At 38.3% G+C, this 20,145-nt stretch overlaps 1 protein-coding gene and 1 long non-coding RNA gene across 2 annotated transcripts in view; both read left to right on the top strand.

Annotated features, from left to right (window-relative positions):
* LOC139124272 (uncharacterized) overlaps positions 1 to 20,145 on the top strand; it is a 118,068-nt gene that overhangs the window by 77,043 nt on the left and 20,880 nt on the right. The window contains exon 4 of the mRNA XM_070690414.1: positions 7,459 to 7,830. Within this exon, the coding sequence (XP_070546515.1) occupies positions 7,459 to 7,830 (372 nt within the window). The remainder of the gene's footprint in view (positions 1 to 7,458; positions 7,831 to 20,145) is intronic.
* LOC139123712 (uncharacterized) lies at positions 9,967 to 11,643 on the top strand. The gene is made up of 3 exons (XR_011549776.1): positions 9,967 to 10,095; positions 10,689 to 10,851; positions 11,189 to 11,643. It is a non-coding gene; the product is annotated as an uncharacterized lncRNA (long non-coding RNA).

Genomic DNA, 20,145 nt, shown 5'->3' with positions numbered 1-20,145 from the left:
TATTCTTTTTCATGTGCTGTAAAAGTTATGGGTATGTTTGATATTCGATTTTATTGTGTTGTGTGTCACAGCGTGGTAGTGGTTAGCAAATAGGTCAAATCAATCTGGACCGATGATTGACTTAACGAACGGTTTTGACAAATGTGCTGGCATTATTAATTTTGAGTAGTCGACTCAATTGTTTTGTGTATTACAAATGGCAATACATGTTTTATTCGCAACTTTACATAAACAGCAACGGGGATCCCCAGGATAAGAATATAGACATATAGTGAACAAGAAATCTGAGTCATGTTATTTCTTTTCTAAAGCTTGTAGCAGTCTAGATATTTAAGGAAATCAACATATCATAAAGACAATTTAGTTGATATACATATTTTCCAAAGTGCCAAAAGTAAAATATTGGAAACTTACAACAAAATTTTATATTTGTGAGACAAAGTGTGATAAGTAGTGTATTGTATATAGTAACTCATGAGAAAAAATTCAGAGTCAAATGTAAAGCACATCTTCACATAAATATTTTCACCTGACTGAAAGATAAATCGATTACCTGTGTCGCGAATCAATCAAAGAGCCCAATATTCTTGTAGATGTGAACCTCCTGGTGATCCTAAACATCCTGAAAGATGTTTATGAATTCTGAAAGCTTAAAGAAGTTAGTCTTTTGACATTCCTTGGTGAAAGCTAATATGTAATGATATAGATTATCATCTTTGAGTCTCACACCTGGATTTGCTCGAAGGATATGTCGATTTACCCGCCGGAGTTTACACCTTTCCAATTCGACAGAGAAACCAAAGAGGTATTTATATTTAAAAAGAAACTTTGCAATATTCTTTTCACCAAACATGCTTCCATATATCAATGCATAATTTTATTTATTAAGACCTGATAAACCTGTCAAAAATATCCATAGCTGTTCTCCAATGAATCCGACAACCGATCCTGCTGTTTTTAATAGAAAACTGACAAGGGAGCCAATTAAACCAGGTATTGCGGCAGCACTTTTTGCGGCCAGGGTTTTTAACCATTCGCATAACTGCTTTTTGATTTCCTTCGCTCTTGTGCATATTTTGGGTGGGTCTAGCCGTTGTTAGCCCCAGAGCTGCCAGTTCCTGCGTTAGCCGATCGTCCCCCTTTAGTCACAGTCAGGGCAATTGTTGATATTGTCATCCCAAGGGCAGTAAGTAATGCAGCGATTGTTATACCATTCCGTTTTAATAACTCTGTCAACTTCAGCCTGAGTGACAATTCTGGATCAGAAATCACATCACGAAGAAACCTTGTCAGTGCCTGTCTTTCACGTGCCCCATTGATTAGGTCATGTTGCACTTCAATTCGATTATTAATTTTAGCTAGTCTTTTTCTGAGTTCGGGTGTAAGTTCTGTCTGCTCTGATAGAATTTTATCTCTTTCATTGTAAAGCTCATTAAGACGCATATTCGCCATCTCTAATTCATCAACAAAAGCTCTGTAGTCGGGGTTTAGATTGTTCCATTTATCGATTTATTTTCAAAAGTTTGTATTTTATGTGCATTACCGCTAGCATCATGTCGTAAGAGTGTCAGTTCATCTCTGATTCGTCCAATGTCAGATCCTCGACCGGTATTCTATTGTTTAACACATCTTCAAAACGCAATGTAGAACTCACATAGTTGGGCTCTGCGCTAGAGCGGCCCCTTGTGTCACCCTGTCGTAATACTTTTCTCATAAATTCAGCTCCTCCCTTGTCTCTCTTTAATCTCGAGTATGTTAAGGCACGACTCCCGCAGGGGCGCCCTCTATCGACGAGTGCGTTTAGGTTTTACTGGCTAAATCGGCACATCATTCCGTATTAGTCAAACTTTGTATATGTATTTTATGAAAAACGACTCCGCAAAATAGTATTATGTTGATAAAATCCTGGAAATAATAATTTATTTCACTAAATAACGGTATTTTGGTTCGAAAATGGTATGTCTGTTCGAGCACAGAATCCAGCCGGTAGACTCCCCCATATCCTGTAAATACCACACTGTCCGCGTTGACCCCACTTTCCATCACTAGTGCGACCTATACTTTAAGAAATTTTGCCCCCGTATTAATGACTCGCCACAAAATATCAGCTGACCTTTGTACGGACGACCTCCAGTACAAGCGTAATTGGGGTCAAACTGTGCCTGCACTTGCTTTCTAGGATAAAGAATTGCCAGCATGATATTGACAAACATGTCAATATAATATTCAAATCAGCGATTTAAAAAAATAACAAGTTTAGCGGCTGGATTTTGGCAATTTTCTTGTCGTAATTTGGGACTCTAGCGGCCCAGGGAATCCCTATGCAGGCCCCTGGGGAAGCCCATCCAGGGACCACATACAATGCTTTATGGGTAGAGACAGCTGACTGTATCCTAGTAACGAGGCGGTCGCGTCCATTTCAGCACGCATTCAGCGATCGCGTCGGTGCGAGAGCAGTTCTGGAGATCGATAAAATACTCAACCTCGCTTTTGTTTCTGACGTTTTTTTGTACATGTCGTAAGTAGTGACAACCAGTTGTTGCAAAACACCCCTGTCTGTCCTTGATGAATGATGGCGAAAACAAGTGGTGGGCCACATCAGGGATCGACATGTGCTGATGGTGGCAATCCCGGGCAGCAACCATGATGACGTAGCCACAATATCCTTCGTCAAACTGCGTTCATTTCGATATGCTCTTGATATGCTAAAGACCGAAACGGTGAAGTTGGCTGACATAAATAGCCGTTCCAAATCTCCTGTTTGGGTCTTTTGCCCACATGAGCTGAAGCCTCGAAGGCTACACTCGCGAGTACTCGCACACCATACAAGTCCGCGACCTGGTTGAATCAAGCTGAGCGCGTGCGCTCAGGGAAACATGAATATTTATTAGTGCAAATTTGCGTATTCATAAGAAATTTCTCGAGCCTCGCCTTAACGTACTCGAGGTGTCAAGAGCGATCTAAATCCATCTCCTCTATCTTTTGTTAGCCTGAGGGTTTTATAATTCAGATGTTTTCCATCCTCACTAAGTTCAGAATTCTCAATCAATTCTTTTTGTGCATCCAGATCAGTAATATCATACTCGTCTAATAATTGATTAACCATTTGTAATTTATGTGCTACTCTCTGTGTAGTCAAAAGATCCACCTGCAGGCTGTCGCGTGTGCTGGCTTGGAAAGGGTCGGATTTGTCGTCTATAAAGTGTCTCAGCAACATCAGCAGCATCATTATCCAAATTTGAATCACTGAATTCTGGAGTTCTATAATATCTTCTCCTCCTTTTACCATATTGTGTATCTATATTACTTCAATTATTTTTTTATCATCACTTACATATACGGTAGCAAAATGCACATCTCAGTTGTTGGAAGTAATGAACAATTGGCCGACTATATCAAAAGAACTAGTGCAGCGTATTGCCGCAGTTACAAATTGATGTGCCGAATTGATATGATTCTTAACGTAACTAAGGGAATTCTTGTCAGTTTCGCTACCATAGCAGTATTTCCAACAGTTCTGGTACTGTTAGGCCTAACTCCTATACCAGGTGTTGTCATTGACATATTTCAAGGAAAAAATGGAAAAGCAAAGAGATCGGAGAAGTATAAAGATTACAATGTTCAATATAAACAATTGCTTACTTTAACACAAGTAAAAGCCACAACAACAGAAAACGCCTCGGTCCTTCTTCAAACATATTTCATCAGGCATTAGAAATACAAAAACAAGAAGGATTTAGCCCCCTATGGCTATACATGAGACTGTACAGTCTAAATAGTTATGAAATTTAACTCTGAATGGGACTCCGTGGGACCAAAGGCATCCGTCCTATAGGCCATGTTTCTGCCAGCCTTTCGCCCGAGTCTTTAACTTATAATTGCACACGTTTGATGTCATTAGCCGCCATCGTGATTTTACTTCGCTTTTCAATCCGGATTTCACCAGGTTTCCGTAAAAATTGCACAAATTTTGCCAGCTCGGGCTCATTCCCAGTTTCAAACAGATCCTTATAGTCTTCCAACTCAGATGTTTACGAACACAGACATCTTTTATCCCCTTATTTTTTTGTGTCCGAAGTTGGGGTACTATAGGCATACACTTTTGAACGAATGCCGACAAATTCAAGAATAGGTTCTCCATTCAATTCATCTTTAAATTTGCCTATCACCTTTTTGTTAATCTTTGGAAAATCGGGGGCTACCGCAGAACCCATCCCACTAATATCATTTATCGACTTCATACCATTCTGATTCACATCTTCCCGAATTATGTCATTGAAAGTTATGTCTGGGGGAGGAAGAGACACATCGTATATGAAACTCTCAGTATCTATGTAGGCTAATCGTATTCTAGGAAATCGCTCCCGAAAGTAATTGTAATGCGCCTTATACATATGCAGCTTAGAAAGTTCGACTACTGCTGCGCAAATGAAAACTGGCTTTACATATTTATGTTTATCCGTTTTCAGTTCCAGTGGGGCACTGTCGCAGGAATCATAATCCTATTCACTAGTTATGATCGTTATATGTTTTATCTTTTGATTATACTTCTGAATTTTTTTACGACCACTATCGGTACTACCGTGACCCCACCACAAATTTAAAGTCTCTGTACTTTCGAACACTTCTATTGTCTTGCCGAACATCGCATTATTCATCAGTTAATAGAAATTCTTTCAAAGTCTGTGTTCGCTCCGGCTCTCATTTTAGTATTAAAGTCGATATATTCTGCAAGATACGGCACCTCCTGTCAGGTCCTGGTCACTTTGGTCTAGGTGTAAATCACGGACTAAATCTTGAGCTAGAAGATCTTCATGATGTTAAAGTTAACAAATACTAAGATTTATTTTTGACAGTAATGATAAGAATATAAATTGTTAGATTTTCGTTGTTGGCTTAGCCTAAGAATCCATACACCCTACTACTCGGTTAACCGTTTCATCTCGAGATACTCCTCATACAACAACAATGAAGTCAGATAATACACTGCAAAGTGGATAAACCAGCGGAGGAATTATTATTCATACTATGCTAGTGGAACCCAAGCAAGATTATTTTCGGACACGGCGAGCTCAAAACTGGTTGTGAAAAGTGTCGGGGAGAAGACAGATGTATTAACTTTACAGTCAGCCAATCAACAGATTACAGATAATATGGAAATACTTCAGCATGGTACGGTTCTAATGAGTGTTTAAAGTGAGCTACAGGAGACTTGTTTAATGATTTGGACGGATTTTACGTTATGAAAACAGATAAAGAACATCTTGTGATATTATCATAAATATTGATAAAGATCGTAGTGATATAAATATTGAATGTTTTGTTGGTGGGAATAGGGTAGAGGATGCCTCTGGAACTTCATTTGTTCGTAAAGATGCAAGTATAAACACAATAGATATCAGTATTATTTAGTCTGAAACGTCTCATTTTATTTGAAATAATGGTCTTCCCGCATATTTTAAGTTCAAAGGAAATTTCTGAAATTTTAACTATTTCGTGAGCAAATGTAATGGCTTGCGCGGCTTGTGCGTTATGAAAGTTGATCAGCTGAGTTCAGAGAAAATTTTCTAAATTTTCTGCAGAGTGACAAACCTATGTCATGACGTCACAGGCTACAAAAGCGGAAGCAGTTATTGCACAAGACACGGCGAATAGTCATAGCAGGAAATGATAATACACAGTACAACGAATTTCTGAAGACAATAATAAATGAAATTATGTATACTTATATCTAGCTAGAAGGATGGTGTACTATTCTTCGTCTTTTGCAGCCAGAATTTTTATACTTACATGTAGCCAGAATAGACAGAATGTATAGTCTGCTCTGCCCTTTCGGAATGCTTCGGAACCTAGGATTATGAAATACAGAATGTGCAATACCATGCATGTCGCTGCGTGTGTGTTGTAAATACGTGAGTTCCCTACAGATTCATAAACAGGTCACCCTTGCTTGCACAATCCATGTTAGTGGTCTATGACTCACTGCCTACGCTTGCACAATAGTGATCGTTGCTAGGGCTCCACAGTAGGTATTTGTAAGGGCTACAGGGAGGGGGATTTCCCTCCCTGTATCTATTTTCGAATAAATGTAAAAAACTCTTACGTCGCAATAACGTATTATTCTTACTACTAAGCATTCGGGAAAATGACGCGTGTCATAAAACATATTGACAAGATTGAAAGTCAAGTTTTATTTGGTGACATTGAAGCACATGATTTTGACCAAAATGCGGATCTCAAAGAAAGATGTACTTCGTCTCTAATCTTATTTTGTAATTTATGCAATGATTTAACGAAGAATGAGAGCTCTCTAGCATTAAAAATTAAAAGAAAACTAATTTCTCACCCATATTTGATCCTATAGCAAAACTACTTGTCGTACATTTGTATGAGAAAAAGTTAAGTCCTCATATCAACAATGACAGAAATCAGTTCTATCATTCTATAATTGCACCTCTAGACAAATGAAATTATATGGCCACCTGAGGGCCATATTCGATTGCTTTACACAACGATTTAAGTACATATAATGTCAAAGATTTTTTTTTCATTTTACAAACTTTGAAATAAATCTGTGAACGCATGTCTAATTACGGCCATAGATATAAAAATTAACAAAACGGCTTGCTTTTGCTTACATTTGCTCGTATCACAAAACAAATCAAAGGGCATGTATAGTTACATTCTTTACTATATGTTTGACTGGAGTAAGCCAGGTAGGTCAAATATTGTCGACAGATGCATGGACAAACAGTTTGACCAAAACTATTAGTCCCTTTGACTCCGTCCATGAGGACTACAAATGACTGGTTTGAGATTTCTTGGGCCCTTCAAACTAAATTGTGAAGCGTGTGCTTCCTTTACCATCGCTTCAGGTATTATATATCGTAGTTTTACATTTCTGTGGCTGCACCCAATCTAAAACCATTAACAGGTTGCAAAATGACAATTTAGTTTCGAAAATATGAACTTATAAAAATATTCATTTTGTGATTATGTTCACAAAAACATTGAAAACGCTAGGTCTTAGTAGTCTTTGTACTTTGCAACCATAGTCTATAGCATTTGTTGTCATATTGCATGTGAATGAATAAGCATAAATGTAAATATAATGTTATAAATTATTCAAGTAAAGTTTTTAAGCTTTGATTATTTTGGTTTTACAGCTGGTCTAGTCACGATTTCTAGCTGAACCGATTTTCCAAAACAATTTAGTTCCGATGCAGACAGAATGAGTTCAAAAATCTTCGCTGATGTTTTCAGTGGGATTAACACCATTCAATATCCACCTCGAAATAGCTTCGGCTCAAGAGCTTCTTCGTCACATGTTACATTTCAGTCAAATTTAAATAATCACCTTTCTCACATGACCAAAAGCAGCATATAATCGTTTTTTGTATATCACACTGTTGATTTTGTATTTATTTATCTATTCTTGTTCTTTTTTTTCTTTTTTAGAGGTATTGCAAGTTGACGTTTATCCCGCTGATTCCTCGCCTGAAGGGGTCGAACTAGAAAATAAGTCATTGCAGCAAATCAACACATGCGATGATTTACCTGACCTCAATAACAAGCTGAAACATTTTGGAACCAAGTGTGACTCTGTGCGTCACAGTAGTTTGTCAATAACTGTATTGTGCTCATCAATCGAATCGCTTGAACTCTTATGGACAACATACAAGAATGGTTCCCTTGCTCAAATCGTTCAATCGGATATATTGAGAAATGTGAAAGTCAGAAAATTTGGTGTTAAGGAGCTGAAACTCAGGATAATCATAGAAAGGTGGCGGTATCGTAAGTGCAAATTGGATCTAGCCGTATTAGGCCAAGGTAATATACATTTAGTCACGTAACATACCATTTAGTCAAAGACAGAGTATAGTTTTGAGCAAACTTAATTTTACAATTGATTTAAAAGCTTTCTGGGGTGACAATTACATATTTTGCGGAAAATAATCACTAAGCTAAGCGACGAAATAAATCATGTCATTAGTTGACCCATCGTGATAAAACGATCGAATTTTAAAATGTTTACCTGTAAAACAATAGATTATATAATTATTTAAACATTTTCAAATGGATTTAATAAAGCGGATCTTACGTTTCAGAGAAAATAGCGAAATTAAATTCCAGTGAATAGTTTATGCCTTTACAACACCAAAGAATATATGCCAGAGGCTTAAGGGGAGTTCGATGGAGCGATGTGGTCAGAAGTACACGGGGAAGTACTGATGCATTAACAAGTTTGATGTCATGAGGGGATCCTACATGAATTGTGCTACGTCTGTCGGAAGCCCTGGCAAATAAGCTGTCCCTTTGCAGGTGGTGCGTATACGAAAGTGTTTATGAATTCGCCGAAACAAGAGCAGAGGAATTCATGAGGAACAGTGGGAAGGGTATAAAAACGATGTTTAATCAGGGATGGGCATTATATTTCCATAAGGAGTTGGCAGTTAGGGAGGTTGTTAACAGAAATAGTCATGGCCAACCAGGTGCTAGAGGGTCAGGATCTCAACTGCCACTGCAAACATTACGCGGTTAGAACTACCTGCGAGGCTGATCAATGGCTATTCCCAACATGCATCCTCTTTGAGCTGATGCAGATTGTTTTTTTTTACGAGATATTGTTATGTCGCTCATTCTCTTCCATGACCTTGAGCTTTATTAGTTCAGCTTAGAATTCTCTAGACTGCCATGCTCATAAGTGAATACATTTTTAGAACATTATTTCGCATATCATAACAGAACAAGGCTCAGAAAGATAACTCACAGTACAATAAGTAAAAGTGAATACATAACAATATCACAAAATATCCAAGACATGACCGGCACATACCCATTCAAAACTGTTCAGAGATTCCAGCTCTCTTGTGTAAGTAGGAATCCTATTCAAAATATTGACTGCAATGTATTTCAAGGAATTTCAATGGCAATCTTGTGGTAAAAATCTTCCCTGTCACTTGTCCTAGTTCTATAATTATGGATTTGATCTATTCTACTGGACATATTAAGATTGGGAGGAGTTAAATTATTATTAAACTTATACATCAAAACGCATTTACGAATCAAATCAAAATCGTTTTTTTCATTTTCTTCTATAGTGACATTTCAATATGACACATATACCACGGTTTTGCAGCCACTGTAGTCGCAAAATATTGACCTCACTACATTGAGACCAAACATTGTTACAATAGTCAAAATAGGGAAGAACTAGTATATTGTATAAGGTAATTCGAATATGTAGAGGTACGATTGGAGCCATTCTCTGGAGAACACAAAGTGCTCTATTAATCCTGTTAACTATATTACTTATGTGCATCACAAAATTCAGGTTTTCATCTATATGAACACCCAGATAATCAAGGCTTTAAACTTGATCAATCTCTGAAATACAAACGTTCCAAAAGGGTTATCAAAATGTGAGTTGAAAAGTTATGAGGGACTTAATTGGGTTAATATCTGACATGATTTTATTTCAATATTTTTGTTATGTGCTTAAACTAGTTTCACCAATGCCGCAGTGACTTAGCAATGAAATAAAACCTCCAATATTCCAACTTCTGTTTCCTTTATAATATTACCATTTTTTTTAAATGGTGAAAAATCAAAATAACCATAAACATTTCAATTTACTTACCAAATATTTCCTAATGCAGTAATTTAAAAAGTGTATATCCCTTCAAAGGGTAGAATTCAGAGAAAACAAGGGGAGAATAGAAAGATATTTTGAGGTTCAACAAATTTCAAGACTTAAAGCTTGTAGGGCTTTAAGTAATGTTAACAGGACCTTGGCACATATGTCGCACTGTTATAGTTTGCCTACACAATTAGCAGTGTCGTGTCAATAGCTCACTTTTATGACCACTGAATAGCCTTCGCCATTTACTTCCGGTTATTGCCCTTGGTATGGGTCAGTCAAGATGGCTGACAGTCATAGCAACAAGCTACAAGTGCAGATCTCGGTTGAAATATTCTCGGAGCACAATTTTCTCTTTCGGATCTGGCTAATTAGACCGAAAAACAAGTCAGAAGTTGGCTACAATGCAGAAGAGGGTCATCTACCTCCGGGAAAAAATCTGAGCTTGTAATAAGGTATGTAAAAGTTGACATCACTTAGTACGTCATGCAACTGAGATTTGTTTACAAATGTTCCCATCGATAATTTCTTTTAGATCTTCATATTTCGAAGGCAACTACAGGGGAAATGTTGGTTTAGGGAAAAAATTGTATGCGGTACCAATAATTAAACCATAAGTTGTTGAAACGTCTGGAATAAGACCCCATAAATTTGTGAACCCAATAGTCGTCACGCAACACTGTGCCTATTGAAGCAGTAAGTAATGAAGTCAATACACTTTGTCGTATCAAGATAGGCTTGTCGCGTACAGATCAAAGGTTTTTTTTTGATAATCATGTGCAGTAGATGTGGACAATCACACTGCAGAAACAATCTGAATGAAAACTTTAGTGTAGATGTGTTTTGGTGAAAAGGCCGATACCATTTTTCAGACTATCATAGCTTGTTCTCATTTTTCTGTTGGCAATACATTAAACGCATTAACACTTTCATTTTTCCCTGCTACACGACCTGTCTCATTTCCAGTTACCATATGTTTGCATATATATTAAACTTCTCCCGGTATATATTTTCACTTTCTTGATTCTTGTTTAAAAAATTCATACAGAGTTAATGACTACATAGCAGGTTTGATTTGATGACTTCCTGACCAAGATAATGTTGCCAATGTCTAAAGAAAATATGATGGCAAAGGAAATAAGTTCATAGCAACTCTCAGTACTGAATTAACGTACCCTCCAGACCAACGATGGATCAAAGACTCGTCTTCGGTAAGACAAAATGTTTCGTTGTGTAACCAAACTTTAATGTTGGTATACATTTTTATTTCTTCTGAAGAGCAGAACAGAAGAGAAAGAAGCCATAAAATGTATGTGTTGAGTTCACGAATATTTAAGAGACAAAGTATGAGTTAGATTTTTCTCGGCCAATAAAAAATCATATTATTGCATCTGCTATTAGATGAGTTGGTTAACTTGACAATTTTTACCTTGTTGAAATGTTGTCAAATGAAATAAATGTTGAAATGAAATGCCTGATGAAATGTTGTGTACATATTGTTTTGTTTAAACGCTGAAACTTATGTTCCCCTCTCCTTTACTCTTATAGGCGCCAGATATTGATTTTAGTTCAATGTTGCATTTTAAGTTAACAAGCCACATCTGAAGGATAAAGCCATAGACATTGTAAGGCAGTTTGATGAGGGCTGAAGAATTTACAAGCTGGTCATATTCAAACAGTAGAGTGCCCTCCAATGTCAGACGAGTGTCAACTCATCTATCTGAAAACTTCCATACTTCCGTCGATGATAAAAGCAAATTACAAAACATACTCTTCAATCAGAAAAAGTACCTTTATACTTCAGTCATCCTACCTACATGAATAGCAGGTCTTTCTGGTCTCTGCTGTCATGTTGCAGCACTGTTGTTTGGGCTGTCCGAAAGGAAATACGCACACAACCTACATGAAAATATGGATATCTCCTGTACGCCACTATCAAAGCACTGGAGCATTCCATCAAGAAGAGTAAAACAGAAAAAAATCAATCGATCAAGCAGTATTCGCTTAGGGACTGGTCAGTTTCTTCGGCCTGGGGGGGGGGGGGGGGGCCGCTGGATTGTTTTTTGCCGACGTCAAAAAGTGACTGACCCCCCTATTCCAAATTTTGAAAACAGGGTGACCCCCCCATTCCAAATTTCGAAAACAGGGTGACCCCCCCCCCCGGCACGCGACATACGTAAACAAAAGGTGGACATAAATTATATATATATATATATATATATATATATATATATATATATATATATATATATATATATATATATATATATATATATATTGATATATATACTGATATATATATATATATATATATATATATATATATATATATATATATATTTAACATTTTACATATATTTATATTTTAAATAGTCATTCTATGTTTTAATGAAATTGTTGACATATCAGTTGTAAAATAGGAATTTCAAAGTGTCAATCTTAAAGTTTGAATACAGTACATTTTAAATGAGCTGTATTTTGAATGAGCTGTGAATGTATTTCACACTTTCTATGCTTAACTAGATGTCCTGAACTGTTGTACAGAAATGGATGTCAATCATTAATATCAAAGAGGAAAAAGTAGTGAATCACAAACTTTGATGGGTGTTAAGACTAATGCCAACCATATAATTAAATCTCTTGAGGAGCCATAGAGAGCTTTTTTAGCCAAATCTGATGTGTACAGTGTCTGAGAGGACCTTTTCTTGTAACATTGAAACCATAAAAGCACAGCTAATAATGACAAAAACTGCCTTTTTTAACTGTTATTTTGTTCATAAAAAAGCATCTTTCTACAGGAAACCTGTGACACAAAGGAAAATAATTGCATCAATGAGAAGGAAAGATATCTTGTCATTTTTCTATCTCTAAAATAAGTCACTGTATCAAATATATATTGTGAAATATTTGTGCATGTTGCTTTCTCATACTGAATTCTCATAGAGAGAACAGAAAAGTATCAGGAATTTGTCATCCTTTCCATATGAAATGCAGATTTCCACTTTCACTTAGCAAACATCAAGATATCTCTGATTTAATAAAGTATGGCGCCCGAAGGGCGCGCCGAAAAATATAAAACATCCTGATATCTCTGATATATATGCCTTGTATATTAAAGAAATGCACCTGAAGGGCATGCTGAAAAATGTCTGATATATTAAAGTAATGAGCTTATAGAGCATGCTGAAAAATATTGAACATACAGATATCTCTGATGTATGTATGCTTGATATGTTAAAGTTGGGCGTGCTGAAAAATATGACTGATTATTAAAGTTAAGCGCCCGAAGGGCGCGCCGAAAAATACAACTGAATGATGAAATTTGTGGCTGACACTAGCATTTTAGGCAATGATGAGCCGTGTCAAAATTCAAAAACACACTGACCCCCCTATTGGGCATTTCAAAAACATGGTGACCCCCCTATCACCAAAGTCAAAAACACGGTGACCCCCCCCCCCCATGAATCCACCGCCCCCCCCCCCCAGGCTGAAGAAACTGACCAGTCCCTTAGGACAGACCAAACAAATCTAGCAAAGCTGTGAAGAAAAACAACCATCCTGATCCACTAAGACCTCATATGCAAATGCCGAACACGTTCTCAGCAGCCTCATGGGAAAGTTGAAGCTGAAGGAAAAAACATCCGGCTTTTTGCATGTTTTGCTATTTTTCACCTCAAAGCAAGCTGTCGACACTAACAAATCTTATCCATCACAGTCGTCGCCAGCCTACACCAATGATAAGCCATCCACAGACGCACCAGTTAACAAATCTGTTTCACCATTAACAGACAAACTTGCCAATCAGTTGCAAATACACGTGCCCAGCAACATTCTTCAGAATCCCTAACCATGATGAACCAACCAGACTCCCTAGCAGATCACTTTAGATGAGTCAGTCAGCATTGAAGTAGATAGCAAAGGCCAAGCTGAAATGGGAATTGGTACAAATGTCGACAAGGGACAACATCGATAGTAGGAAACATAATGAACAGAATCAAAAATACACCTCAAGATATTGTAGTCAAGAAGATTTTAGACTAGAACACAAGATAAAATACTCCAAAACCAAGTCAGTATAGTATCGATATTGAACTGAAGGCAGTTGACGCTTTCATGAAATACAGGATCCACAATGGTCATTATGGACTTACAACATCAGGATTAGGGGACCCATTGTAGTGCCACAGTACTATTGTTTAGCTGCTAGTGTTGATAGATTGGTACATGACCCCTCTGGTTTACCAAGTGAAGGATGCCTAGAAGTAAAGTGCCCAATTTCACAATTACCAGCCTCCAAGATCAGTGAATAACGCATTGCAGCTTTCTGGCTTAGAAAATCAGCAGATGGATCACTTCACCTTAACGTGAACACATACATTTTGACCAAATAAGGTGTCAGATGGCAGTCACCAAAAGAAATGATGTGATTTTGTTGCTTGTACAGAGTTGGAGTCAGGGAAGTGATGTTTTTGTGGAAAGAAGTACAGTCGCCGCTGCTTTAACGGGATCCTGATAAACGGGATTTCCGTTTAATGGGACATTTCACCGTGTAACAGAATTTTTACATGTAAAGTTGTATGGTTAAACGCGACATCCTGCCGTTTAATTGGGACATTTTGATGTCGATCAGAACAATAAAGTTGTGATTTCGACAAGTTAAACAAAGAATTGTGTCAACTATGTGTCCTTTATTTTACTGACCGACGATTAGCGACTATGGAAACGACCTATCATACGACCCTTACAGCGTGTGTTAAAAGCTGTAAGTGTGAACAACCGAGCAGTGCAGTAGGAACCGACAAAACGGCGGTCTCAAAACAATGGCGGGTTTACGTTAGTGTTTCGCTTACAAAGAAGTTAATTTTCATGTAAAAAGTCCTCAGTGTGAAAAAAAACGAACAAAAACTCCGGGGTGGTAAACAATTTTGACGTGATGACTGTCGTTTACCATGGAACTCTGCAACAGAGCGAACTCATCCTGAGTTCAAAGATGGCAGTGAGGTTGGCTCCGCCCCTAAAAAGACGTAGTCTGTTGCTTATGGCAACGCGGCTGCCTTCGCCTTTCCTTGTCAATCAAGATTGCGAATCTGTTTCATTGACCTTTAACCCGCTACACGTAACGATAGATCGACGTCTGACTTGCTCGTGATTTAACTTGACATCTAATTTTTCTAGCTGAAAGTCGACCGGCAACGGCATTCAAAACAAAACAGGAAAACGTTAAACAGAGAACGGTCGATCACTGTTGCTGTTTACATCATGTCGAAAATGTTACAGGTGAAACATTTTCAAGACGTATCAGCATGATTGACTTTGACCGTCGGAAAGTTTCAGCTAAACTGAGATCGAACAAACCGTCGTTCACCGTCGTTTCAAACGCGTACGCGGCTTTTCACAGAGAGACATAGCGGCACTTTTTGTTCATGGGCAACCAATCGCGGCAAGCGATGGCAGTGGGTTTTAAATTGTTTCATTTTATCGGTGACATTGAATGTGTTAATTTGCAAAAGGTGTCGATAGCGAAAGTGGTTGCCATGCAGGCCTTATAAGACTGGATAGCTGTTCACGCTCTTCAGTTCGAAATTTTCTTCGTGAAAGTGAACATGGCTTCGTCTAAGAAACGCATCGATCTGTCTCTCGCTGATAAAGTGCAGTTGGTCAAGCATTTACAGCTACCCGGTGTTAGCCAGGCATCAGCCGCCAAGAAGTTTGGTGTTTCAACCTCGCAAGTTTCGCGGTTAGTGAAAGCCAAGCAACAGATCTTCGATCAGTTGGACACCGCAATCACACCGTAAGCGACAGAGAGCTGGCAAGGAAGAAGAAGTCGGCAGTGCACTGTTCCTATGGTTTCAAGCAGAAAATTAGCCAGGGCGCGCGACTCTCTGGGCTGTTGCTGAAGCAGAAGGCAACTGAGCTCGCTGCGGCAGAGGGGAGCGAATTCACTCCATCCGATGGTTGGCTGTCACGTTGGAAAAGTCGCCACAACATCGCCTACAAGAAGGAGCAAGGTGAAAAGCAGAATGCAGACTTCCCAGCGGCCCAACACTGGAGACAACACATCATACCGGCCATTTTGCAAGCGTACAACAAGGATGACATCTTTAATGCAGACGAAACTGGCCTGTATTATCGCGGCCTTCCAGATAAGGGATACTGCCTCAAAGGTGACGAACTGGTGGGTGGAAAGAAGGCAATGGAGAGAATCACCACCCTCGTATGTGCAAACATGTCGGGGACGGAGAAACGCCCACTTTTCATCATCGGCAAAAGTAGGCAACCGCGCTGTTTTCCAAGAGACCTGTCCCGGCTTCCAGTCGACTACGGTCATTCCAAAAATGCTTGGATGACAGGCGAATGGTTTGCAAAGTGGCTGAAGAAGTGGGACGGTGAACTGCGCTGCAAACGTCGCCGTATCTGTCTGCTGGTGGACAACTGTTCAGCTCATCCATCAAACATTGCACTGACGAACATTGAGCTGAAGTTCCTGCCACCGAACACGACCAGTTTGATTCAACCTCTTGACATGGGCGTTATCAAAAACTGGAAGGGTCACTACAGAAGCCGACTGAACTCTCGTGTCATCGCTGCGCTTGACGCCAATCCTGACCGACGAGCTGTTGATGTCGCGAAGCTATTCACCGTCTTGGATGCAATCTACCTAGGCGAAGGAGTCGTGGGATGCTGTCAAGCCGCAAACAGTCGTTGGGTGTTTTCGTAAAGCTGGTTTGTCAGACTCTGAGGCTACCGATGCTGCAGTTGATGTCGATCCGCTGGCAGATGTGCCGACTCCAGGAAACATGACGTCAGAAGAATTCAACGATTACATCGAGATGGACAACGCGAATGAGGTCACTGGTGAGCTTTCCGATGTGGAGCTTCTTGAGTCCGTCCGCGAAGCGAAACGGTCGAGGCTGGAAGATCCCGACTCCGACTCTGACATCGAGAACGAACCACCGCCACTCACCGTGAAAGAACAGATGGACATGGTCGACTACCTTACGCCGGTTCACGCAAAGAAAGGGCATGATTTCTGCCCTACCAATGCTTCGCCAGATCGAGAACGCCGTATATGCTAACGTTGCAGAAGTGAAGAAACAGCGTACGATCGATTCGTTTTTCAATTAAGTAGACACTCTCACCCAAAAATTTGTACCAGCCTTCAGAAGCTTAAAAAACACAGAGACAACAGAAAAACTGCCTGAAACTTGCTGTCAGCTGACTTTATTGAATGTACGTTGTGCATTGTTTATTTTGTGGTATTTTTTGTTTTGATACATGCCTCTCCGACCTTTTTACGTATATCTTTCATACATACATTTTCTTTTATTCTTCAAAGTTTATTTTCTGTCAGTAATTCATGCATTCCACATTTTGTGAAAGGTGAATTACGTGCAATAACAGAAATTTAATGTATCAATGTGCGTGCGGTAAACAAGGTTTAACAAGCTATTCAGTGATATTAAAGTTAAAAGCATATTTGTTTGGCGTGGACAAAGGTTTTTGAGATGCAATGATTTCCATAGGTACTTCGATAATTTGCATAAATCCAATATGGTGGTCAACATACCTACAAAGGACATTTTCTGTCATATACCACGTATTTATCCTTTGAGCCCCGGTTTTTTTGTCAACTTTATAAAATGTACTACTGTCATTTTTTCTGCTATTTGCCAAAATTTTGATAAAAAACTGTAGCTGATGAAAAATGATATCCATTTGGTCCAAAATTATGAAAAAAACGTACAGAAAAGTTCACAGAAATTGGTAAAATATTGCATTAAAATTTTGATGTAAAAATTACAGCAGTCAAAGGGTTAAACAAGCTGTTTCTATGATTTCAAAGTTAAAAGTGTATTGCGTTTGCATGGAAAAAACGATTTTTGGTTTGCAATGATATGCGTTTGCACTTTGTTAGTTTGCATGAATCCAATAGGGCGGCCAATAAACCTACAAAAGACATTTTCTGTCATATATCACGTATTAAACAATCTATTTCAGCCGTTTTGAAGTTTAAATATATTTCTTGAGCATAAAGTAACACCTTCAGCGGTTCAATGTTTTATAAGACACTTTGATAACATTCACAAATTAAATATGGCTACTAAATTAATACCCAAATAGCTTCTAATATAAATAGGGTTCTGGTAGAGTTTTAGCAATATGAGTATCAAGAAAAAAAAACTGTTAAAAGGTTCTGCACCCAACAAAGCATATTGTGCTCCAAACGAAAATTGCAAATATTCATCCAATTTTGATTAATTTGTTAACCCAGGATTAAAAATTGGTCAGGTCCACCTTTCAGCTTGGCAAGCAGTCGTAAAGTTGCATGATATAGAAGTGTTAGTGTATGCAAATGTATGCAATCACCCGAGTAGTAGATAAAAGTTCCTTTTCAGGACAAATAAGAGTATTTACATCAATTTTATCCATTTTAGCTACAGGGAGGGGATTTTCCCCCTCTGTAGCTAAAATGGATCGCACAAGCATGAGCAGCGGTGAGTCATAGCTAGCATATTGCGCAAGTTACCTTCGGAACGTGGATGACTTATATATGAACTCAGTGGGGAATTCCCCATCGGGTATTACAACACCGAAGGTTTCACATTACAACAGAGTTCTACTATCGGGACGGAAGGTTGTTCCTCATTTTCTCCTACGGACGGACTCTATTCTGGCTGTGATGTAAGTATAACAATTCTGGTTAGCCCTTCCGTTCCCGTTCTGAAGGCGACAGGGGAACGTCTTCTGGCTGTGTTGTAAGTATATAGATGTGAATTTTCACTTATGTTAGTATTTTTTCCCCTATGGAGTCTGTTGCGCAATACCGTTCCGGTAGGGCTTTTGCAATACCGTTCCGGTAGGGCTTTTGCAATACCTTCGAATGTTGCTTAGCAGCCCATGATGTCATGACAAAGGTCTGAAATTCTACAGTTTTCATGAAAAATTTCTACGGAATTTTTTTCTGAACTCGGGAGTCCCTTCAGAGACAATTTTCATTTCCATTAAAATAGTATAGACTTTAATCTACTATTCTCAACGGAGACCATTGCATCACTGATAACATAAACATGAGCAAATATATTATCATCGCGAGCGTCGACACCCTTCACTGATGTATCTTTTTTATTATTTCAAGTTGTATACCATCTTTTGTGTTCATTACTTTTAAACCATTTCCATGAAATTCAATATCTTTAAAACTACGCAGATCGATAAACAGACAGAATTTATTCTTCAAATAATCGACTTCATCCATATCAATTTCACACCAGTCCCGATCTTCAGCAAAATACCGTCGTGTTTCTGTCCAAAATTGTCTTGGTAACATCTTCTGAGCGTATATTTTGTTCGCAATACCCTCAATCATTACAGACACAGATTCAATGGATGGATTTATGAAAAGTTCGCTATTCAGTTCTGACTGATTCTGATTTTTAGTGAAGAGTATCACGATACCTCTCATGCTACGTCGTGGTACATTTATATTTTCATTGATAACCGTTGTTGATTCTTTGAATGGGATTGTTCTAAAATAATGTAAATGCTTGTAAAGATAACTTTTATCGTTGTTGTTATAACCTGTTATGAGGGGATGAGTCAGACGAATAGCATATTTTGTTTTATATGTGTCAAAAAGTAAAAGATCGTCCACGACAGCGGCATCTGCATTGGCCACGCCACTTCTCAATTTTCTTAGATTTTCGTTCTGAATTCCGTACAGTGTCATGTTCGTTCTCTCCTTTTTATGTTTGAAGAGATCGCGATAACATTCAATAAGTTTATATTTATTCAAATTGAGAAGTACCTGCCCCTCAAATGTGAGAACCATACGCTCGATTATATTTTTTGCAACATTTTGTACTACTCGGTTATCTTCATGTCCCGTTACTTCGAGATCAAAAACCAGGTCGAAAGTATCTGGAACTAGTACTACTCCGCTTTCTAACTTTGGACACCGTATGATAAGTGTCTGGCCTGGATCTGCCTCACTTGGATTATGAGCAACCACATGATGAGTTCTTTCTGACTTCGTTCCCTGCGGTATTCGGTTGCTGAAATTCGGTAATAATGATCTATCGTAACCCATTTTCGTGTAATGTATATAGTAACTCAGAAGAAAAAATTACAGTTAAAAGAAAATGAATATAGTAACGTAGAAGAAAATATTCAAAATAAATCACATCTTTTCACTTCGTGTATTGTATATATAGTAAATCAGAAGAAAAATTCAAAATAAATCACATCTTCACATATATATTTCCATCTGACTGAAAGATAAATCGATTGCTACCTGTGTCTCGCATCAATCGAAGAACCCAATATTTTTGTAAATGTGAACCTCCTGGTCATCATCAACCTCCTGAAAGACGTTTATGAATTCTAGTCGCTTAAAGAAGTTAGTCTTTTGACATTCCTTAATGAAAGGTAATGTGATGATATAGATTATCATCTTTGAGTTGGACACCTGGACTTGCCCGAAGGATATGTCGATTTACTCGTCGGAG

The sequence above is a fragment of the Ptychodera flava genome, assembly GCF_041260155.1.
Source record: "Ptychodera flava strain L36383 chromosome 23 unlocalized genomic scaffold, AS_Pfla_20210202 Scaffold_23__1_contigs__length_28996876_pilon, whole genome shotgun sequence".
In the NCBI taxonomy this organism is placed as follows: Eukaryota; Metazoa; Hemichordata; class Enteropneusta; family Ptychoderidae; genus Ptychodera; species Ptychodera flava.
The sequence above is the reverse complement of the archived record's forward strand: the minus strand, read 5'-3'. Positions and strand labels throughout refer to the sequence as shown.